Genomic DNA, 19,810 nt, shown 5'->3' with positions numbered 1-19,810 from the left:
GTGGCAGGTTGATTTTAAAGCAGCAGTGGTGTCTAGCTGGAACCTCTCACAAGGTTGGAATGTTAGAACTAGTCCCAGGAGAGAGGGTTTAATGTACAAAATGCAGGTGAGGCAGCCAGAAAGACATGATGAATGCAATTTTTCACAGGGCTCTGCAATTTATCACAATAGAATCACAGGAAACAAGCAAAGCAGAGAAGCAGATAGATGGACTGGATAGATTAAGCTCCTCTGGGCACGGAACTTCTTTGAAATATGCCAAGGAAATTATGTGTTACACGTCCAAACTTTCAAACAGTATTTTATTGATTGGAATGGAGCTATGCATTTCTGGGGCTGGGGTCCTTTTCCCCAGAAAGGAAAAAGAAGTGTTATTATGAAGAATGAAACAAAGTTAAAATTATAGGATGCTGCTTTGCTTCATTTTCATTTTAATTCACCTCTGGAGCAGCTCTGTATACATGCCAAGAGGTAGGGAGCTGCACGTGGAAATCAAGTCCCAGTACTTCCCAGCCACCCTTCTGCCCACTCAGTTTTCAAGTTTAGGTGCACGAAGCTCCACACACAGGAGCAATTTCAATTTGTGAGCTACTTTTGATGATGTGCAAGTGATCAAAGCGTGCTCACAGCAAACACATGCCTTCCCCACACCGCTGCTTTTGCAAGATGCCTTTCTCAAAACAGAATCAGCATAACAACTCTGAGTTTTACAGCAGCAGGGCCGGCACGATACCGTTGTCCAGAGTATTGCTGCAGCGTGCTGGATATTACCCACCTCACACAAAACAGGGGCCTTACAGCTTTCAAAACAGCGTATGTACCATTTAAATTGTTTCACTGGGAGGAGAATTATGTGTTCTGCAACGCCTCAGGACAATGAGCCAAAGGAACTTCAGAATATGAGCTTGGTTTTAAAGCCAGAGCTCTGCAATGCTCTGCTTTGTGTGCGTTTTTAGCCTGCTATGGAACATTACTTTTACATTAACGTTTGTGGTTCCTTTTTTATGCACTCCAGCTTCACCATGCTCTGCCCTTTATATTTTAACAGTCAGATTCCTATGATCCAACCAGGGTGGCATGTTCAAAGCTGCCCTTCTTTTTTAGCGCTGATTAAAAAAAAAACCACCAAAAAACTCAGGCAAAAAAAAAAAGCTCAGAGTATCGAACAAGCTTACTTCAAATAGCTTTTATTATCACTAGGACAAGACTATAGCCAAAGAATTATACAAAACACAAAACAAAAGGGATTTTAACAACTCAGTTGAAGTCTATTTCACGCCAATCCAATGCTCACATATCTATAATCAACAAAGTTTTTGAGCACAATGTTACTTAACATTACTCATTGGATGCTTTCAGATACAAAAATGTATCAGGAATAATAACAATGGTTCCTTTTACTCTTATGGAAATATTACTATTGACCTTTAAAAATGTTGCCCTTTGGGTCAGTCCCACTGATGCTTTATCCTTTAGAATCTGATCTGCCTGGAAAGACAAATTACAGATAAACTTTTAGTGCTCTGAGCAAAAGGACTGTTTTTTATCATAGAAACAGATAGCAACATCAATTTCTCAAGAAAAAAATAGACATTTCAGCTATGCATCTCTAGACCAAAAAGTCAGTGTTGTAAAAACCCACAACAATAAGTTTGCTTTGAAAGCTTTAGTTATGACTCCACCAGGTATTGCTTTATGTTTTCCTACTGCATCCTAACTTGGAATATTAAGCCAATCAAGAAATTTCAAATAGCAGTAAACTAAGCAGCAAGAGACATGAATATGAACCTGTTCCCATAATACATGACATATACACCCTCCTGAAGCCAAAAGAATATATCCACTACTGTCAATGCTCTTTCAGACAGACTCTTCTAGAAGCAGAACTGGCACTTCATATCAGAAGCAGGCATGTGTGGCCAAGTTCAGATCTGTATCCGTGCTTTTTTTTACAGTGTGTGTGTGGCTGAGCACAAAGTTAATATTTCTTCTCTAGCTGCCTCCGGATCTTACCCAAAGCCTGTTAGAGAATGGATTTCAGTGGTCTTTGAATCAGGGCATCCTACAACTCTGCTATTGCAAATGTGCCTCTGGCCATGCAGGCGTACTGTTGGGAAGGGGATAATGTGTGGAGATCTTAGTGCAGAATCACTCTCACTGCACAGGACCAGTGCCACTGGTTTCATGCATCACTTGCCTTTAGACCATCTATGCAGAAGCATGTCTTCCTTATAAATAACAGCCCAACTCACAGTGTGCTAATTAACATCTGAATAGTAGTATCTTTGATGGTGCAGCACGATTTATATTTTGCTATAAACTATTCTAATATGCTGAACCACAGAGCATGGCACCAGAGCAGGATGAAGGACTGTGCAGAAGAGATATAATTAATAATTGCTGGAATCTCCTTTTTGGTCTTTGCTCTCTGTGGTGTGTTATTTGCTAGAGACTAAAACTGAGCTAGTAACAAGATGTCATGGGACAAAAACCTTTTGGATCAAGTGAAAATATTACATTGTTAAAATCAAAATGGGTCCCTTTTGAGGTTAGAGTGGAATGTGAGTTTCACAATTTCTTTTTTTAACTATCAGCAGACAGCCAGCTAAATTGTACTCGTAAAATACCACTCCAGTTTGGATCTGTCACAAAAATGAAGTATTTAATTGCTGCTAGAAGTGACAAAGATAAGCTATTCTCATTCCCACACCAAGGACAGGGGCATCTGTGGAAAAGAAAGGCTTTCTTTGATGGTTTTCTATGTGCTAAAAGGGTGAATTCAATTATAGGTTAAAAAAAAAAAAAAGTGATAACGCAAAGCAAAAGCTTAACTTATATATAAGAAACCAAACTCCTCCAAATCCAGGATGAAAAGCAGGTAGCAGAAACTTGATTTAAGAGAAATTCTTTCCCAGCAGGTTCCCCCCACCATGTACATATTCTGTTTTACTTCCATATGGAGTCTGTAAAAAAAAAAAAAATAAAAAAAAATACAATGGTTCACAAAGCTCTATTGTGACCTTTTAAAATAAAACAACCGTGCACTGCTATGCTTCTGGAAAGGCCACTATTGAGAAAAAAAATTACAAAAATTTCCCCTATCAGTCATGTTAGGAAGCATCTGCTGGGGGCTAACTTCTTGGGCAAACGCATAGCACACCCGTCATGGCAACACACCTGGCTGCTGCTGCTTAGGACAAAAAATTGTACAATACTGTTCATGTCTGCATGCGTGTGGGCATGTTTGTGGGATGGAGGGGGAATTTCCCAAAGAATAAATGCTCGCTGAGCACCTCCTTGCTCCTGCAAGCTAACAGAAGTTAGTTGCCTCACAGCCATCAGTGCCTTTGGAAAAGATCCTTCTAATTCTTCGTCCCAGACACATTGCCCCGAAAGTGTCCTGCTGTCTGTCTACACAAATTAGTCAGACTCGACATTCTTGTTCTCTACAGGACCTCTGGTGTTGACTGCAACAAAACCTTTCTAATATTTCATCTCTGGCTATGACTCTCAGCTTTTTAGGGAGGCTGCACTTAGATAAGACACCGACTCAAATACCACATACTCCAGAGAGGGATTTATTTTGCCACTTCCATTCAGCATGTTGTTGACTTTTCTGCAAAGTAAAGAAATAGCCACCTTTCTTTGCCCAACAGCTGTTTATATTTTCTTTTTCTTTTATGATGTTTATCTAAGATAGCTTAATGATTTTATTTTCCTCAGACTCACTCGCATGGAATTAGTTACTTCGTTTTCATCAAAAGTAAAATTAGGAAGGTACATAATTAAAGAAGGGACTAATTCTGTTATCTTTACACTGGCAAAGTTCCCATGAACTTTGATTACTCACTAGGAATGTTGCCTGAAAAAAAGATCATTTAATCAAGCACTTCATTGCTGCAGATTATATTAAAGCCAAATAGGCACATACAGAAATCCTGTGCACAGAGGCCAAAAATGAAGTGCAAGACACTCCAAGGTTTTAGCAGTTCTGAGATTTACTGCTCATCACTGTTCCCGCTCCAGTCCAGGTAAAAGCATTAAGCTGGATAAAAATAATTCTTTTCTTGATATCCTGAGTCATATCTCCTTTAGTTTTCAGTTTCTACTATGAATCTAATGACCTAAGAATACCGGAAAAGTATTTAATGACCTAAGAATACAAGAGAAATAGAAGAACACAAGAAGTGTCCCACTGAGCTTAATAGTTAGTCCCTGACACTAGGGAAGAGTATGACCTGGAGCAAGCATGTTAGTGGTATTTGCTACTGAGGCATCTGTCATTCTGGAAGTTGGTGGCTTAGGGACACCTTGATCCAGAGGCAGAGGGCAAATTCCTGCACGCTTCCCCTGCAAGGCCAAGATTTGCTGCTAATGGCAATGGCAGCCTTGGGTGGTGGAGCTGTGGGACATCCTCCTGCCTGCCTCCAGCCCCCCTGCCACCAGCACCAGGCAGAGCATCACCCTGGCTCAGAAGGCACTCTGCCACTTCCTCAGCTTCACCTTCTGCATGGGATCACACACAGAAGCCACCGTTTACTTTACTCATCTCATTGACAAATTTCAGCTCATTTTTAGAAGTAATCTAAGCTCAGATGTACATGCTTTGGCAGCCAGTTTGAAATGTCTGGGTTCTGAATTTTCAGAGGTGTCAATCTCCCTAGCTGAAGCTGAGGTCCATGAGAGACATGAGACTGTGATGTCTCCTCAAAAACAGGTCCTGAGCCCCTGAATTTGGATATTAGAAGTGGAGAAACACGCAATTCCTTCGTCTTTCTGAAATTCTTGGAATTTGTTGTTGAATCCAGTTAAAACTGTGCATTGTAAAGAGTGTCTGCATGAATATTTCCCTGGAAGTATGTCTAAAATTGCTGGGAGATATTTTAACTGTAATCCATGGGGAGCTATTGATGGTAATAAAAAATACTGTGAGAAGAAAACAGCAGCAAGTGAAACTGCCCTCTCAGAAAGCCCAGGTCTGCTTTGAAGGAAGTGTTGATATTCACTGTAAGCCTCAATCATTTCCCAGAGGGCTGAACGGTGCCTTGTAATGACATAATCAAAAAGTAATGGTGTTCTGGACTTAAAGGAAAAAAAAGAGCAGGGCCTGATCCGTCTCTCATTGAAATCAAAGAGGTTTTTGCTATTGACTTCACTGAGAAAAGAGTTCTGGACACAATCTGTGTGTAGTTTATTTGCACATTTGCTTATCCAAATCATCCTAACTTTAACCAATAGCATGTCTAGATGTCTGTCTGGGAGTACGCCTGTACAAATGCCCAAGTGTGAGTTTATAATGTGGTTTAATTCAAATTATTCTGGCATTTTAAAAGCATTTCCAGCTACAAAGGACAGCTTTAGCTGATTTCCACCCCAGAATATAGACTTTAATTGGTAGAGCTTGTAACTCACATTTCAGGCTGCAATTCATATTCAATTTTATGCAAGCTAACAGCACGAGCAGAGTTTGCATTTGTGGGGTTAATTTTAAGATGCTTTTACTATGCACCCAATTAAAATTTTGCAGCCATTATTTCAAAATGTGAAAAGCTCTACAAATTACCCAACTCATCAGCTATGGTCCTTGGTTTCCTTGAAGGGAAATTTCTTGAATAACCACAAGAAAATTGCAGTAAATGGTAAGTAAGATTGCCATCACAAGTCTGCTGAAAATGCAGGATGAACTCCTGATTGCTTTAGTCATGTGAACAACCCCTTCAGAACAGCCCAAAGTTGGGCAAGATGGCTTACACCAGGAGTTAATTTAGCTTGCTGGGACTCTTTGCATTACTAAAATGAGCATGATTTTGGCTTGTAAATGGGGGGTAGAATTTTATTTCACTTTCTGAGGGGCATATATCCATTTTAGAGTAAGACTTTCAGAATAAAAGTTTACTTCACATTATAGGAAATGACATTCCTCTTTTAGATTTCCCTTTTCAAAGCATGCTTCAGATTTCTAACTCGTAGCAGAGAGCTTTTGTATAAGTAATAAAAGTCTTTAAAATTAAAATGCTAATCGTAAACAAACCCAAATGCATGAAAGATATAGTCTGACTGCATAACAAAAGAGAATTATATAATTCTATTTGAGTGAAATCTTTCATCTTTGATTTACAGGTTTGAGTCTGCCTATAACTGAAACCATATTGTTCCATATCTTTCATATCACGGCCTTCCCCAAAATCTTGTTTTAATTAAGGTTCCTTTCAGATTTCAGAATAAAAAGCATGACAGTCTTCACTTATGGCTTTAATAATCTTTTGAGTTTGGAAAATATATAAAAACGAACATCACTTGCTTTTAAAAGCTGAGCGAGCTATCAAATACTGGAAGTTGAATACTTCAAGGTATCTCCCAGGGTTCATTAGGTGAGAAAGTTGTAAGCAAAATAAAAGTTGCTGTAGCAGAGTTTTGTTCATTTGAAGTAGTCTTACATACATGCCCTATCTCTTTCTCTGACGGTAAGGCAACATGTGTAACAGTTTAAGCGTTCATTATCAGCTAAAGGCACAACTCTATGTTACGTTTTCAAACATGGAACTAAACAGCTTAAGTCACACTACAGGGAGATCTTGCTGCACTTTGGGGATCTAAAATAAAGCCTAAACCCTTTGAAGCTTCTTAAGCAACATCAGTTCTCTTGGTGCAGGACTACATAAAAGAATTAGCTTGTATCCACATGACGACCTGTAAAAAACACCTCCAACACAACCTCCACAGAAACACCTGAGCTTCAAATGAGCTGCACACAGTTAGTGAAGATCGCTGCTCTTAGAGTCAGGACGCAGAAACATTTCAGAACAAACTAAAAACACATTTGAAAAGCCATCCATACTTGATCTCTGCTGCACATATGGTGAGAGCTACTGTCAACTACGGAGGGTACAGCACTTCTTTTAAAAGGCAGAATAGCACTCCTTTTAGAGAATCGTGAATGCACTTTTATGATAGAAAAGATTACACAAAATGGGGAGGGATGGCTGGGAAAAGGGAAAAGAAAATAAAGCACCACCAAGCACAGTACTTCAGGGGATTTATAGTACAATAAGAAGTGCTTTCCCTTTAGCTAAAATTCCTTATCATAATTTACATGCTTTTTTCACTTATTCAGCTAAGAACTCATTTCAGGGGGTTAAAAAATGGCACGTAAAATAAAGGTGGTGGGTTTTTTTTTCATTACACAGAGCAAAGAAAACAAATTCTATTAACAATTTAACGCAGTACGAAAAAAAATTACCCAGTAAAAAGTGTCAGAAAGTGATTCATAGAGTTTACTGAGTATTTTGCTGGCTGTTGCAATTCTCGTATCTATAATCTATCATGTAGAATTTTGTAACACTCTGTTTCACAATTTATGTTGGTGAGTGGGTCAAACAGCATATAAAAAGCATGCTCTAGGCTTTTTCTCCCAAGCCCATTTTACTGTAACTCTAGAATTGTAGCAGTTACATATAAGGAAACTTTAGGGCCCTTTCAAGTCCATCCAAAGAACAAGTGAAGCTGCTATTCAGAGTTTTGTGCCCAGTGTTTATGTTCCATCTGATCTGTGCCACCCAAGCAGCAGACAAGACATGTCTGAGGGTGCTTTGGGGGGATACACAATGATGTCACCCACAGGAAATATCAGGGAGGACTTGGCACTTCACAAGACTGGCTCTTCTTCCATGGGCTCGCCAGCAGCTCTGTAAAAATAAACAGGCAATCAGAATACGGCACAAGAGTACACAATGACATTGTAGATTTTCATGCATAATCAAAGCTGATTTTTCAGCTCTCTCTGATGTTTATTTGTGTTATTCAGTTATCCATAAATAGAGTTTCTTTCCTAGGAAGTATAAACAAATGTCAAGTGGAAAAACATTTTAGATCCAAGCAATCACTGAAAATGTTCCTGTTTATATTAAAATATGTCAGAATATTTTATAACTTTTTGTCCAGAAATGTACATGCTTTGTGTCAACAGAGTCAAATAATTTCATGAAAAAAGTAGCTGTGATACTTTTATTTTACAAGCTTTTGCAACTGAAAATGCATGCATTTATTTTTTTCAAGTGGGCCAATACCATTAAAGCAAAATAGTTCACTAGCAGCCCAGTAGTTAGTAGTGTTTCTTCTGGGGTTTTTCTTCAGTCCTCTGATTTCTGACTATGTGCTTTCATAAATGCATTGCCTGCCTGCCTGCAATTTCTGAGACCAAATTCTGAACTTGATCAGCAGATTACTGTCATGGAGAAGGTAACTATTAATAATATCAAGTCAGATTATACATACATCTTTCATTTGAAAGCCTCTGCGAAATATTCAGCTTAGGCAAAATGAGCTCTTGGAAACAAACAATAAGAAAATAATGGGGACATACGCTGAGGTGGTGTAAAGTGTCATTATTCCTTGTATCTGGCAAGCTACCACACCTGAGGATCATGGTGGCAATTATAAAATGTGAAGCTTCTGAGATCATAGTGAGACCTCACTATAGAAGGGTATAAGAATTTGGACATAAACCATCTTTCACCTCCATCTGGCAGAATACCATGCAGCAAATGAGCTTAAGACCACCTTAAAAATAGTCACTTCGAGCAATTTTGAAATCAGGGGGAGAGTAAAAAGTACATGAAAATTAATAAATGAGACATCTACCACTTAAATATTGTAAGCCAGTATAATAACTGGCTTCAGTAAAACATCCCTTAGAAAGCACAAACTCATGAGATCCCATGGAAAAAAAAGTAATTAATGGGGGCTTGCATGGGTTTTGGTAGTTTATTCAGCAATGAAGCCAGAGAATTTTAAATGAATCTGGAGTTTATTAAAGTCTTACCCAATGAAAAATTCAGCAGTGTGTCTTTAAATGATTTTATACAGGTTGTTCCTTTCCAAATTGGAATGATCAGAGCTAGTACGCTGAAAAATATGTCAGATGAATGATATATGAAAAAGAAGACTTTTTCAGACTAATCGCTTTCCAAAGGGTTATTGACCCTAAGAGATTATCAATCTATAAATCTCAAATCTTTTGTTCCTTACCACACAGTGGAGAATGTTTCCTACATACAATAACCACTGCAGCTCCCTTACTCCCAAAAGGCAAGGTGAAACCCTCTTGTACTGCCTCTTTCTCTTCTCTTGCATTGCTCTGGCTGGCAGCGGATGGAGCCCAGCCTGCTGCTGAGGTCCTCAGGTATGTTACAGGGTCATGCACCATGTGGGGGACTCATAGTGATGGTGCATGTTGCTGTTGTGTTGACCACACACTTCCATTTTCTCCAGCCACTTTTGGAAGACCTGTATGTCCTCTGTCATAACCCAAAAGTGCAACAAGACCTTGTTAAACATCCAGGGCCTTACGGGGCTGTCTGGAAAGAGGATAATTTGGAAGCAGATAACAGTTCGGTTTTTCCATTCCGCTGTAAGTGAATGAGAAGGAATAGTTGTCAATAGGCTTCAACTGGAGACTGGCAGAGGAAGAAGGAGTGGAACTCTGGAAAACCTCTGGAAGTGAAAGTGGGGGTCTGGGTTATTTATTTATAATAATCTAGGGAAGCAGTACGTGCAACAGTCTGTTCACATATATTTGGCTTCTGGGACTGATGTTCTTATGACCATAGTGGGATCGACAGATGATCTTACTCAGGGTTTTAGTCCTGGGAAATTTTTCAATGATGAGGGTGCTCCTGAGTGCTATGACTGAACTCAAGTGCTATATTCTAATATATTACAGTATATTCCAACAATATGCCAATATTCTGCATCAGCCACAGCCTAAGCACCAACAGTAATTTTTAAGTGCAAGCGACAGACACAAGGTCCTTTCTGGAACAGGAGAGAAGGTTATAGGGTACCCTGGCAAATCCAGATGTTGTCACTCAGTGTGGGTACTCTCACAGCCTTCTGCAGTCTCCTTTTGAAGACTTACGTGTTTGCTTTAACTTCACTTTATTAGAGTCAAAGAAGTCACTGGACTGAGCCAATGGCTTATCATTAAAAACATACATTTTTTATGGGATAATGGCTTAGGCCAGAGTTTTGTGTGAGGGCCAGTAAAGTTTTAGAGCTGCTAGTAGAGTACAAAAACTCTGTAGTCCCATAACACTAAGCAGTGAATCAATACATAATCATTCCACTGGAATCAAAAGTTCTCAAAAACAAAAAAAAAATGGAGGGGGCAGAGTCTGACAGGTCAAATTTATGTTACTTCAGTTATGTCACTGTTAGTTACATCAGTTCAGTTAGTCTTCCTGTAGCTGACAAAAAGCTGGCATAAAAACATAAAGCAGGCAGAAAATCCATCCCGTACTGTACGCTCTGACTGGTTCCTCAGAGATGCAGCTAGGAGCTCGGGTCTGATCCAGACTGATTCTGTGCTGTCAGCAGATTCAGACACTGATTGGGACTGTAATGGCTGTAGAGCCACAGCCATGATTTTTCATTAAGGCTTTACTGTGGCTTATTTAAACTGCAAGTTCCTAGGACCAGAGCCCTCTTGCACTTGCTCTGCTTATTTTGGTGAGCTGGGAAGAGTGCTCACCTATAGCTCGCTCTCTGTGTGATTCACACTATGGCAGAATGAAGTAGTCTTTTTGAAGTTAACACTAAACAAAATTATTCTGTTTAAACCTTAAACCAAAAGAAATAGATGAGGCAGAAATCCTACCATATGGAAAAATCTGGCAAAATGCATGAAGTCTTAAGTATTGTTCTGTGGCAATTGTGAATAAATGACAACTGCATTATTTTTGACAATATTATTTAAAATAGTTGACATCTACACCTTAAAAAAAAGTTAATATTTAAAAATTTAGATAAAACCTGTACATAATAAAAAAAAAGTTTTTCTTACTGTATTTGTTAAATTAGAATTACAGAAATTCCTCATAGCTACATTATCACACACGCAAGAATAAAAGTTCAAGGTATGTTTCCAAGTCACAGAAACTGCTGAACAAAAGATAGATTTTCTGGCATGGTACGTCTCTTTTATGCCATAATCGGTTCCTAACTGCACTCAGCTGTCCTGGGGAAGATCATTGTAATTGAAAAGTGATCCTCTGGTGGCAGAGAGTTTGGGTAAAAAAGAGATACCTTTCTATACTATGCAAATGATTCAGTGAGTGGCTAAAGACATCATATAAGAGATCCTGAGTAACTGCATATCCTAGTAAAAATGGACTTTGTATTGATTAAAGAAAAAGGAACTAAAAGTAAACCCCATCATATTTAAGAGCAGGATAAGGTAACTATATATATCCTTTCAAAAGAGGAAGTAATGTCCAAACAAGGCAAATTAAATGAACTATAAACTCTCACAAGTTAAATGTAAACCTTCAGTGAGGCAATCAAAAGGAGAGTCTGAAAAGCAACATGTTAAAGGCATAAAAACTAATAATAAAAAGGTCTTTCAAAATACATCAGAAGAAATGATCAAAGCATAAAAGGAGCATCAGGGAAGGTAGACCACAAAAGGAAAATGAACTATTTATATCTGTGTTCACTGGAGAAGTGTCAGGGAGATTTTATTATTTGCAGATGAGCTATCGCAAACTGAATCAGCACTAGAACAAACTGATGTATTAAACGTTGCCAAATTGCTAAGAGCAGATGATATTTGTGCACTGAGTTCTAGGGGAATGCAATTATGATGTTCCTAAAGAAATAATTATTGAGCATATTCTACGGCTTAACTCAGCACCCAAACAAGAGGTATAGAAGGTAAGAAATATAAGTCCCCTTCTGGAAGCTACAGGAGATACAGTAAGTCTGTATGGGGAGACTGAAAGCAGTTATAATCAGTGATAGAATTAGTAGGCATTTAGGTAATAGTAACTTGGGTAAGAGCTATGTCTTAACAAAGAGAAAGCAAGCCTTAAAAATTCATTAGAAGTTTCTGAAGGAAATGAAGGAAGAGGGATCAAGTGATATCCCTGTGCAAAGAAGGTCTTCGAACAATTTTATCCAAAGGGTGTGAGAAATGTGGGTTATGAGAGAAGGTCCTCTCATAGATTAACAATCCATCAAAAGTAGGAAATGGATAATAATATTGGTGAATTTTCACCGTGGAGGGATTCTTTAGATTATCTCAAAAAGACTTGGCAGACTAACAGTTGATTTAGGCAATAACATTTGTTGGTGATGCCAAATTACAGATACTACTCAGTTCAAAAGCCCGCAACACCATTTCTGAGTGGAAAAAAAGGTAAACAAACATAAACTAATACACAATCCACAAAACAGCGGGGGAGACAGCTATAACTGTTTCTACACAATGTTGGCTATGACTGAGAGCTTGGAGTTTATGGTAGAAGAGCAGAGAGCAACAGAAACAAGAAAAAAATTCCCCAACATTATGCTACTGTGTAAATCCACAGTGTGCCCAACACCTGGAGCCCTGCATACAGTTCTTACTCCATTTCAAAGAAAAATAAAGAAGGCACAGACAGCAGCAAGAATCAACAGAAAAAAGAAATTATTTTCATACCAGGAGGAACACAGACAGCTGAAGCCTTTAAAACCAGAAATGGGGCAGAGACTATGAGTAAGAAAAGAGTTGCTTTTATTTCTTGTGATGCAAGAACTAGGGGCTCTCCACTGAATTTATCAATAAGTTAAGAACAAAGAAAAAGAAGTGCAGCCCCTGAAGAAGCTGTGGGATTCACTGCCTGAGTGCCAAGGGTATAAATTACTTCAAAAAAAGCTTTGAAAAGTTTATGCACAAGTAGGTATCCTGGAGGCTTTCACACAGGAGGGGTCAGATACAGCTGTTGAGATCTACCGACTCACCAGGTCAAGGCTGGCTCTCAAACGCTCCAGCTCCTGCTTCTCTTCCTTACGCACCCACCATCAGGGGATGAGAGGAAGATGGGCAAGAAAAAGCTGCAGCCTGAGCTGGGGAAGCTGTTCTTCAGCTCCTGAGCCTGCCTGTGATTGCAGATGCTGTAGGATATGGCCAGGTAGGTACAGGTTACTCAGCATAGCTGAGAAGGGTACCCAAATAGTGAAACGCTACATGAAGCTGTATGAGTCAGTACACAAACACAGCAAATGACTTTAGATGGTAGCTAGTTGTACCCTGTGATCCAACCAGTTGTGTAGTATTTAATATACTGTATGCAATATAATGCAATGTGACTGAAACTGCAACGGGCAGCTCTGTAGCACTAAGAGTAATATCTGAAAATTACACTTTGTTTTCATTTCCATTTGAGTAAAATCTATGCTCAGCTGAATGAGGGCCATAAAGTTAAATTCTGATAAATGTAATTCTCAAGATTTACTGTTTTCTGTAAAAATAGTAAGTGCAAGAGATCTCCTTCCACACCCTTTTATTTTTCCATTTTAAGAAGAAACATACAGAAGCTCCAATGTATCAGGAACACATTGTACTGAATATTTTCATAGCACGATTTCTGAAATGGATGCCTGGCCAAAACAAAATTCTAAACAGCTAAATTTGTATGTCACATAGGTAATAAGCAGTTATCAACACACAAACGTTACGGTAGTTAGAAGTGTTTTATAAGGCATGCCTGTTCCTTTAATTGCATCTGTATTTAAATCTGTTAGCAACATGCATGTTTTCTTTCCTATCCACAAACTCTTTTTTCTATATCTGTTCTCTTCTGAAGTCTATAATCAAGTTTCAATTGGACTTTAAAATGCAGAGTTGTGCTTTGGTAAAACAAAACACCAAAAGCGTAGCAGCTTTTCACGGTTTTCTTCATTTAATCTGCCAGAGAAAATAAAATAAAAAAATAATCAGCACTGTCACTTGAAGAAAAGAAAGAAAGAGAGAAGAAAGAAAGAGAAATACTTAAGATGGACCTTAGCCAGGAGCATTTTATCCTTTATTCATCAGTGGTAAATGAGTCAGATATGACTTGGCCAGGAAAAGAGCTGCTTTACCCAAAATCTGAGTTTAAAGTGAGTCATCTCACTCCAAACACCAATATATCCTCCAACATAACTGGCAAGAGCTTCCTGCAAAGAGGCTCTTGCTGCTGCTTTCTTCGTCTGGAGTCCTGACCATCCAAAGCTGAAGTCAACAGGATCTCTACTGTCAATTCACTGAAACAGGGTTAGAGATGTAGGTCAGAATTATCGACATGGCTGACTATGGTGAGATTAAGAGAAAGTAAATTGGCTCCTTGGCATAACGAAGAAACCCTTCAGACTGCCCTGTCAGCCACAGTGCTTTCTGCTCTGATCCTGCCCTGCTTGTCACAACTTAATGCAAACACTGTCACAAACATTTAATGCAAAGGCTTGCAACAGGTCTTCAGAAGGTGGCTTCCATCTGCAATGAGGGGAGGAGGAGCACATCTACAGTGCCCTTACCAAGAGGGCTTGAGAGCCCAGATGACTCCTCATGCCCCTGCAGCCCTGCCGTTTGTCATAGAAAGGGTCTGGAGAAGGAGTGTTACTTCCTTGGTCCTTAACTACAACAAACACAACAAATGTGAAAAAGCAAAGTTGGACTTACCACTACATGACTGCAGTTTGTGTTGGTATATGCTTATGAAATGAAGGGCATGCTTTTGTGAAATGAATGAAATTATACTGGCATGAAAGAAGAGCATGCAATGTCAAATCAGTCCCTGGATTTATGATCCCGTGCCAGACTTTCATTCATGCTCAAAGTGCAGCCAGGTCCTCTCAGGTCTCCCTGCAGCTCAGAGGACCCTCAAAACCAGACCTTTTGGGTGACCATTTTGGATTCCATATTCCTCCTTACATTCAGCAGGAAGAAAACAAAGAGAACGATGTCCCAAAGCCTCAGAAAACCAAACTATCAATTTTGGCCCAGTGGGACAGCACTTATGTTGTCTTGTTGCTCTCTGATGGTAATCTGGCTTCGAGTGACTTCTTTGTGGGTTACGAATGTGGAAACAGACTTAGGAACGCATGCGTGCATAGGGTTTTTTTTGTGCTGCAGAAAAATCTCTGCAGCACCACAGAAGATATTTCAAACGAAGCCATTTTTCCACAGAACAATTCATCACAACGGATTTGTCCCTATAAGAGTCCAGAACTGACGAAGTGTAATGAATCTGGCAGCCACATGAATCCCACTTGTGTACATTTCAGCACATCCGTTTTTTTCCATTTCTTTCAGCTCTGCCCTGAAATTCTGTTTTCAGAATGGGTGGAAACTGTCACAGGTTATCAGTAGGTAGGTAATAAATACAATAATTAAGTGCAGTGTTAGTCAAAGGGTTATTTTGTTCAAATCATGTAGGATCAGCAGTTGCTCTCAATGGTTGTACTTTTAAGTGAGTGGAGGCTATAACAAATACAATTCTTGGTTATTCTGAGCAATGTAAAAATACACAAAATTAACCACACCCTTTTCCAGACAATTTAAAGCTTTGCTTTGTTTGACTGCGTTGGTTCCAACACTAACTAAAATTCTTTAAATTTCAGAGATATGCGTACATGAGAAGGCACCTTTCTGTCCCTGGTTAGCAGAAGTGTCTATTAACTGTCACAAATTTGTATGACGAGCCTTACATTATTCCTTAGCTGAGCCCTGATTAGACTCTCACAAATCTAAAATATGTCTCTCGTTCACCATAGATTCTTCCCTAAGCTTTTATGGAATTGTTTGCAATAATGCTAGCACAATGATAGCCATAGTATATTAAAGTATAATTACAATCAGAAAGGTAATTATGCAAATACTGCGAACTTTACTAGCTAGCTCTGCTCCCTGTGTGTCCCTTTGAGCCACGTCTATTAACTCGTTGGCAGATGAGCGCTCCCACTGTTGTGAGAAACATTCGCTCCCAAACGCATCCATAGCTTTTAGCACCGCACTAGCCCCCCAGATGCCTATCAGATCAGTTCTGATTAAAAGAGTCAACGTGGGAGGCAAGAACCAAATCAGACAAGTAGCTGTCACGATGTAGGAGCCATGGATCCTTCTGGCTCCCCTCCCACCACCGCTCTGCCTACCCACAGCTCCCTCCTTTCTCTCCTGTTGTTACACAGCTCTGCTCCACAGCCTGCAGGGAGCTGGTGAGTCTCCTTATAAGGCTTTTTACTCCTTTCCTCCTCCCTTCCCTGTTTTCTCTGTGTCATGGAAACTGAATGGTTCCACTGCATTTTGGGTCTTCCTCTGCTGATGAAGGCCAGGAAAGTTTGTCCCTATAACAAGTAAATAGAAAACTCCAAGAACTTCTGGAGTTGCTTTTCTGATTCCTAACAGCTCTTCGAAGAAATAGTTTTGTAGATGACACAGTATTCAGTGGCTATGAATTTTTTTCATCTCTAATTGGCAAAAAAACCCAACAGCAGTTACTGTATCATTTTCTCAAATCGTGAAATTGAAAGCAATCTTCATTGATGTAAAAAGCAGCTGGCAAGCTCGAAAACCCCAGCATTCTCATTCTTTGTTGGTGTACCTTCATCTTGGTACACTGAGAATGTTGGCCATAATCCTGGTCAGGTTGGCTTTAAGTTTTATATTGGCACCGTTCCATTGCTTCCATGGAAGTAACATTTAATGCCCGTCTAATACCATTTAATAATGATTTAAGTCCATCCTTATTAAATATATCTGATCATGTGTTAAATGCCATCCTAGAAAATTAAAGCTAAACCAGGTTTGAACAGCTTCCAATGAGAAGAATATGGTTGATTATACTTGATCATCTCTATTTTCCTCATATGGATATTGGACTTTTTATGTAGTAGAGAGGACTAGACATGGGAAGAAAACAAGGTTCTTGTACTAATCATGAACCTTAGTAAAGAATTACACATGCCAAAAAAATATCTGCTAGCATAGAATACCTGTGCTTCTAGTGGCCAAGTAAGAGAGCTCAAATCCAAAGATGAAAATTTCCAGGTACCTCAATTAGCAGATAATTTTGAAACAACCCTTAGTCTAACTGTCTTCTTCATCTCACTTGGCTGGAGCAAAAGCCTTCCTCTCTACAATAACCGCATACGCTTACCTGCTGCTTTCCTGAGGGATACACTGCTCAACATCCACTGAAAGAGAGGCCATAGCAGATACTGTTTCTGTCTCCTCCCTCTCTCGTTTCTGAGACTCAGCCAGAGCACAATCCACTGGCACAGAGTATGGCTCCACAGACTTCCAGTACTTGCCTAAGGAAAACACACATAATAATTTATGGGAATTTTAGCTAGCATGGTGGTACAAGCATAGTAATCACTTAGTTCAACACCGAGTGATTATAATTTAAAATCACTGTGGTGTAAGGAGTACAGTTGAAATTTCAGACTGCAGTGAAGAGGTATATTTCTGAACCTAAGAATGCCAAGTTGGAAAGTGCTTTCATTCCAAGGGCTGTGTCACACCCTTCCCCAGAAGGTAATAAACTGGAGGAGTAACACATAGACTAGTGAATGCATTCTGTCAGACAGGCTATTTGCTTTATCTCTGCAAGGTGAAGGGAGTTCAGGGCAGATTGAATACCTGGAAGCTCTGACGTGGCAGACAGTTGATTCATATACAGCAAACAGGACTAAAAATTGAACATTGTTGTACAAAGTACTCACACAGCACTGTCTGGAAAAGGAAAAAAGTCAGAAATGCCAACTCGGACTGAAGTGATGTTGCCAGAACAATCAGGTTTGTTAGTCCTGGATGTTCTTTCTCCTCCAACCTCAGGGCGTATACTAGAACAATAATTTATTTAAAACTTTCATATATGAACTGGCTGTTGCTGGAAAGCCACCAGATAGCATAAGGAATAGAGCTTTCTGGTTTGCTGTGTAAAAACACAGCAGTGGATTAAAAGCATGAGTATTCTCAGCTTTCTGCCTGCAACAGAAGAGACAGTGAGAAGTTTCTCAGGCAATGCAAACAATGATGGCAGGTGTCTCATCGTCAACATATAAAATAGTCTGCTATTGCAGTGCTATTAAGAAACAGAGGTTGATTAGCCGTAACCAGGTGAATAAGTAAGAATTTAAATATATATTTCTTACAGTTCAGTAATCCACTGAGCACTTGCTAATTGCCAGGTGGATGACACCTGGAAATTAGGAGCTTTGGGAAGGCTGGGAGTTCTGGACCAGAGCTTATTCAGTGTTTAGCAAGAAGCTTCCAGCAGCTGCTGCAGAGGTTGGATCAGGGTACTTATCTGGGAATTAGACAGAGGGCTTCAACAGCTGTGAAAGAGAGGGGATCAAGTAGGGGACTTTTCTGAGGGCTAAAAGGAGGATTTTGGCAGCTGGGCAGTGGGCTGAGTCGAGGTGCTTATCCAGAGGGTAGCTGGAGGCTTTGACAGCTGGGAGGCCAGGCCAGCGGTGGTGCTGTCTGTGCTGCACAAAGGCTGCTAAAAACTCCCTCTTTGGTAATGCAGCTCTTGACACAGTTTCAGGCTTTTCGAAAGATGAACTTTTCCTTCCAGTGAGAAAGCAGCTGTCAATAAAGCCTGAAAACGTCTTTATTCAAAAACATCATTGCAAGATGAAAGCCCAAGTCAATCTGCAAGAACAACCCGTGAGCATGGCTAGCATGTTTCTTTGAACTCTAATAGTGTGCACGTTTGAGTAGTTAGCAGAATCTTTAAATAACGGGGACCTTCTGGGGATAAAATGTAAAGTGTATTAAGTATCCTACAAAGTTGAGATTAAGTGTTAGGAGGTTGGCTTTGCTCCAAAAGCATGAAAGACACAGCTAAAAAGTTATGTACATAACAGTAGGCTCAATGATTGGAGCCTGGCAAATTTTATAAAAACAAGACAAAAATATTCTCTATTATTACTGTGCTCAGAGACCATATTCTCTGTTCATTAAAAAGTACACCAAAAACAAACAAAAAAGTTATATGAGCATTCCACAATGTTCTCACAGATCATATGTGCAAAAGTCAGTCTTTGCAATATACACCCAATTCAACCCTATAATTTATGAGCTAAATGTTTGCAGAGTGGGTGGGGTTTTTGTTGCAGAAACAGATGTGCAAGAAAATCAAATCTGTTGGCATGGGAATAATACCCCCTCTTGCCTATAAAAGAAATGAACCCATGTTCACTGCTGGAGTTTTCAAGGGCTCTTATTCATAAAATAAAATATTAGTACCCAGCTACCACTGTGTTGCTCTCCTGCAGCAACAATAAAACAGCATCAGTGAGGATTGCTACATTGCATTCGTTCATTCACACACAGGCTTGCACACCAGCTGCCCCCTGAATCCTGACTTTCTTGTAACACTAAAACTCAGGGCCAATTCAAGCATATTAGTGGGCTCTCTGTGCCCATTTAACTGCCCTTCACTCCCAAGTGATCATTGATTTTCCTTGTTTCCCTGCATTGAGAATTGTTATGAGAGGGGCTTCAGCAATAAAGAGGGAGAGCAGAGTCAGGCCAGGAAGCAGGTGGCAGCACCTATGCTGCAGTGGAAGGTCTTGGAGAAGGGGAATACATGGCAGGGTGTGTGTGGTTTGTGGGAGGGCATTTTAAAGCAGTCCCCGTTAGGAACAGTGCTCAGGTAGCAGTGGGTACCTCATGCAAAGAGGACTTTCTGATGCTTGTGAAAAAGCAATGGTAGATTTTTCTTTGAAATCAGAAAGCTGTACTTTACAAACACCTGTGGTAAGCAGAACAGCTTTGCAAGCTTCTTTTGATACCGGACAACATTCATGTGTTGAACACAAACCATGCAGGGCTGGCAAGGTCTTGTGGAATGAAGAGGCAATCACAGCATGCCAGCTGCAAAGGAGCTCTGTTAGAAACCCTAGGTATGCTATGGATTGACAATTAAATGAGCTCAAAAAGCATCTGCCTCAAACTGCTCACATCTCTGAAAATGCCATTTCTACTGTGCTATACTGGAATGTG

The 19,810-nt window shown here is 39.7% G+C and overlaps 1 protein-coding gene across 1 annotated transcript in view; it reads right to left on the bottom strand.

Annotated features, from left to right (window-relative positions):
* Window positions 1–1,171: 1,171 nt before the first annotated feature.
* HDAC9 (histone deacetylase 9) overlaps window positions 1,172–19,810 on the bottom strand; it is a 485,060-nt gene continuing 466,421 nt past the window's right edge. Inside the window, exons 26-27 of the mRNA XM_055706591.1 lie at window positions 16,953–17,106; window positions 1,172–7,685 (exon numbers count right to left, since the gene is read on the bottom strand). Of these exons, the coding sequence (XP_055562566.1) occupies window positions 7,646–7,685; window positions 16,953–17,106 (194 nt within the window). The 3' untranslated portion in view covers window positions 1,172–7,645. The remainder of the gene's footprint in view (window positions 7,686–16,952; window positions 17,107–19,810) is intronic.

This window comes from Falco cherrug, chromosome 4, assembly GCF_023634085.1.
Source record: "Falco cherrug isolate bFalChe1 chromosome 4, bFalChe1.pri, whole genome shotgun sequence".
NCBI classification, from domain to species: Eukaryota; Metazoa; Chordata; class Aves; order Falconiformes; family Falconidae; genus Falco; species Falco cherrug.
Note: the sequence above shows the minus strand (reverse complement) of the source record. Positions and strands in the feature narration are given on the sequence as shown.